This window comes from Tribolium madens, unplaced genomic scaffold, assembly GCF_015345945.1.
Source record: "Tribolium madens isolate multiple individuals breed KSU strain unplaced genomic scaffold, Tmad_KSU_1.1 Scaffold_11;HRSCAF=98;Tcas5.2_LG3b, whole genome shotgun sequence".
NCBI classification, from domain to species: domain Eukaryota; kingdom Metazoa; phylum Arthropoda; class Insecta; order Coleoptera; family Tenebrionidae; genus Tribolium; species Tribolium madens.
In genome coordinates this window covers 8,104,665-8,107,430 of record NW_025400975.1, presented here as the reverse complement: position 1 = coordinate 8,107,430, position 2,766 = coordinate 8,104,665, and the positions used below count along the sequence as shown (strand labels likewise).

At 31.3% G+C, this 2,766-nt stretch overlaps 1 protein-coding gene across 1 annotated transcript in view; it reads right to left on the bottom strand.

The window, feature by feature from the left end:
• The window catches only part of LOC123005118 (low-density lipoprotein receptor-related protein 2), a 110,032-nt gene that overhangs the window by 57,266 nt on the left and 50,000 nt on the right, over positions 1-2,766 (bottom strand). The window contains exon 4 of the mRNA XM_044398740.1: positions 1,773-2,018. Within this exon, the coding sequence (XP_044254675.1) occupies positions 1,773-2,018 (246 nt within the window). The remainder of the gene's footprint in view (positions 1-1,772; positions 2,019-2,766) is intronic.

The window sequence follows — 2,766 nt, the reverse complement described above, 5'->3', positions numbered from 1 at the left end:
CAAAGTTTCATAATAATCGGATAAACGATAACAAAAATATTTCCAAAAAATCATTTTCCATACCGATTTTTGGAAAGCTGTAATTTTTCTATTTTTTGAGCTAGGTCAGTAAATATTGTGCTCTCTATTCTCATTTGTAGAGGGGTATTCGTGGTTAAAATTATGCCACACATTTTTGAAACACCCGATATAAATATATAAATTAAAGTAATACAAAAAATGTGATCGTATTTTCAGAACGAAATTTTGTTTTGTTTTTGAGTTATGCGAATTTTCTTTGTCAAATTTGCAATTTATGTGAAAATTTTTTTTTTTAAAAATTAAATATAAAGCAGATAGTTGTAATCCTTAGAGTATAGCTTTTATGAGAAAAATGATTTTATAGTGGGTTGCCATTTAAAAAAAATATTTTTTTTATAGAACTCAAAAACAAAAGGAAATTTCGAAAAATTTTATTCTTGTTAAATCATCACATTTTTATAGTACTTTATCATTCAACAATTAGTTTTTTCAAAAAATAAATAGTTTAAGCAAAAAACGTTTGGTTCCATACTTTTTATTCACTTGGTATGTGTAGAGCTTTCGGTCTGCCTGAAAGGTGACTCGGGTGTAAACATTTAAACGGAGATATTATAAATAAAAATTTTGGATGAAAGAGAGAATCAATCTGTAAGGGGGTTAAATGGGGTGTAAATGTTTAAACAAAGATATAAACATAACATTCTTTAGAGGTATAAAGTGGCACTAAAATCAGATTTTTCGAAAATTAGTTTTTAAGGGAATAAAACGGTGGACACATTTAAAGGGATATAAAAACATTAATTTTAGAAAATATGATCCTTAGAGAGTGTAGAAGTGCACTTTTAAAATTTTAATGAATAAAATAGAGTTTAAAACAAAATTAGAAACATGAAATTTCGAATTTTGAGAGTGCAGAAGTGTACTGAGACAACACTTTATGAAAATCAACATGTAATATTTATCCATAAACATAGCCCATGCGAAGAACGAGACTACTATAACTGAATCCTATACATAACATAGGTAATTATCTTTTTCCCATTTTATATCAGAAATACAGACAAAGTCGCAGGGAAATGCTAGTTCAGCATATAAGGATGACTCGGAGGACTTGATAGATCCTCGTGGCACCTTCTAATAAACTCTTGGATCCAATACATTCAATTTACTGTAAGCTTTATTCAAATCATCGATATTAAATCATCTATTTATTAATATTGTACTGAACAAGACTGTAATTCGGTTTTCAATGTTTAAGTTGAAGACGAAGATGCAGCATATGAGGAAGACTCAGAAGACTTTATAGACTCTCTAATGAAGTGTTGCACCCAAAAAATTCAATTTGCTTTCAGTTTTTTCAAATCACAAGATTAATTGTGTTTTAAATGCGGATAAAGCACATTTTATAAATGATGTTTTTTGTCAGCCCTATAACTCGCTTATAGTTAGTCCTACAACAAAAATGCAAAGGACCATTTTTGTAGGAAATTTTGTAGGTTTTAATTTTGATAAGCGGGCAAAAACCGTTAGGAGTAATAGTTTCCGAGATATAAGCAAAAAACCAAAAAAAGACACCTTTAGCCCCCTCCCCCTCCTCGAGCTCACCTCCCACCGTCGGGGATTTTTGATATATGTCTACACAAGAATAAAGAAAGCAAAAAAAATCCAACTCTCTAAGATTTTTTTCCACCGATCGCCCTATTTTTGTCTAATTTGACTGGGCTAGTTTGGGTTTTTATTCATGGACTTACTACAACCCTGCTCGTCGGAATTATCTCCGCAGTCGTTTTTGTGGTCGCATTTCTGCGAGTGTTCTATACAACGTTGGCCATTGGCGCATCGAAATTGATCAAGTCGGCAAGCGATTCCTGAACAGCCTTGCTCATCTTTGCCAGATCGACAATCTAAATAACCGTCACATTTTTTTTCTTTTGGAATGCAAGGATCGGATGCACGGGGACCGCAATGGAAGTCGTCGGCTTGGCACTTTCTGTATGCTGCAAAAATTAGAAAAAATGCATTGAGGGGTAGTAAAAGTCACCAATTGGGCGGTTTCAAGCTTAAAACGCCCTGTGTTTGGTTGACTTAAAAAAATTAAGGTTTTTGAAAAACAAAAACAGTAATATTAAAGTCAACTCCACAAATCGATAAATTTTATTTAGTCAAGTTGGGACGTGTTTCGCACCCTTACGCCATCATCAGCCATTGAAAATTATTACACATTAAAATAAAAAAAATAAATGTTTTCCTGATTATCACAAATGGAAAAATATACTGAAGGAATAGGATTTAAACATTATTCCTCTGTAAAAAAGTAAAAGGACGAGGTCAGTGAAGCTGAAGCCTCACCCGTGAAAATTTTTGAAGAACGATTAAAAAAACAAAATCTATTTAAAATTTTTGGTAGAATGTACGAAAATGTAATCAAACGAAACACCACTAACAATGTTTTTGAAAAATTTTGGGAAAATAGAAGCGGCGGCGGCGATTACATGAGTGCATCGAGACGGGACACCCATTGAAAAATGAAAATAATGTTCTCTTGTTTAAGGTAAAAAAATAATAGTAATACTAATAACTCTTAATAATATTTGAAATTTCGTATTTATTCTAGTCTTTTTTAGTAACGTTGCATTCTTTAAAATCACTTTTAATGTCAAAGATGTCTTAAATTTTGAATTTTTCTTCATTTTTCAAAATAGATCAAATTCATCATTTATGTTATTCTATTTTGTTTTTCCATTT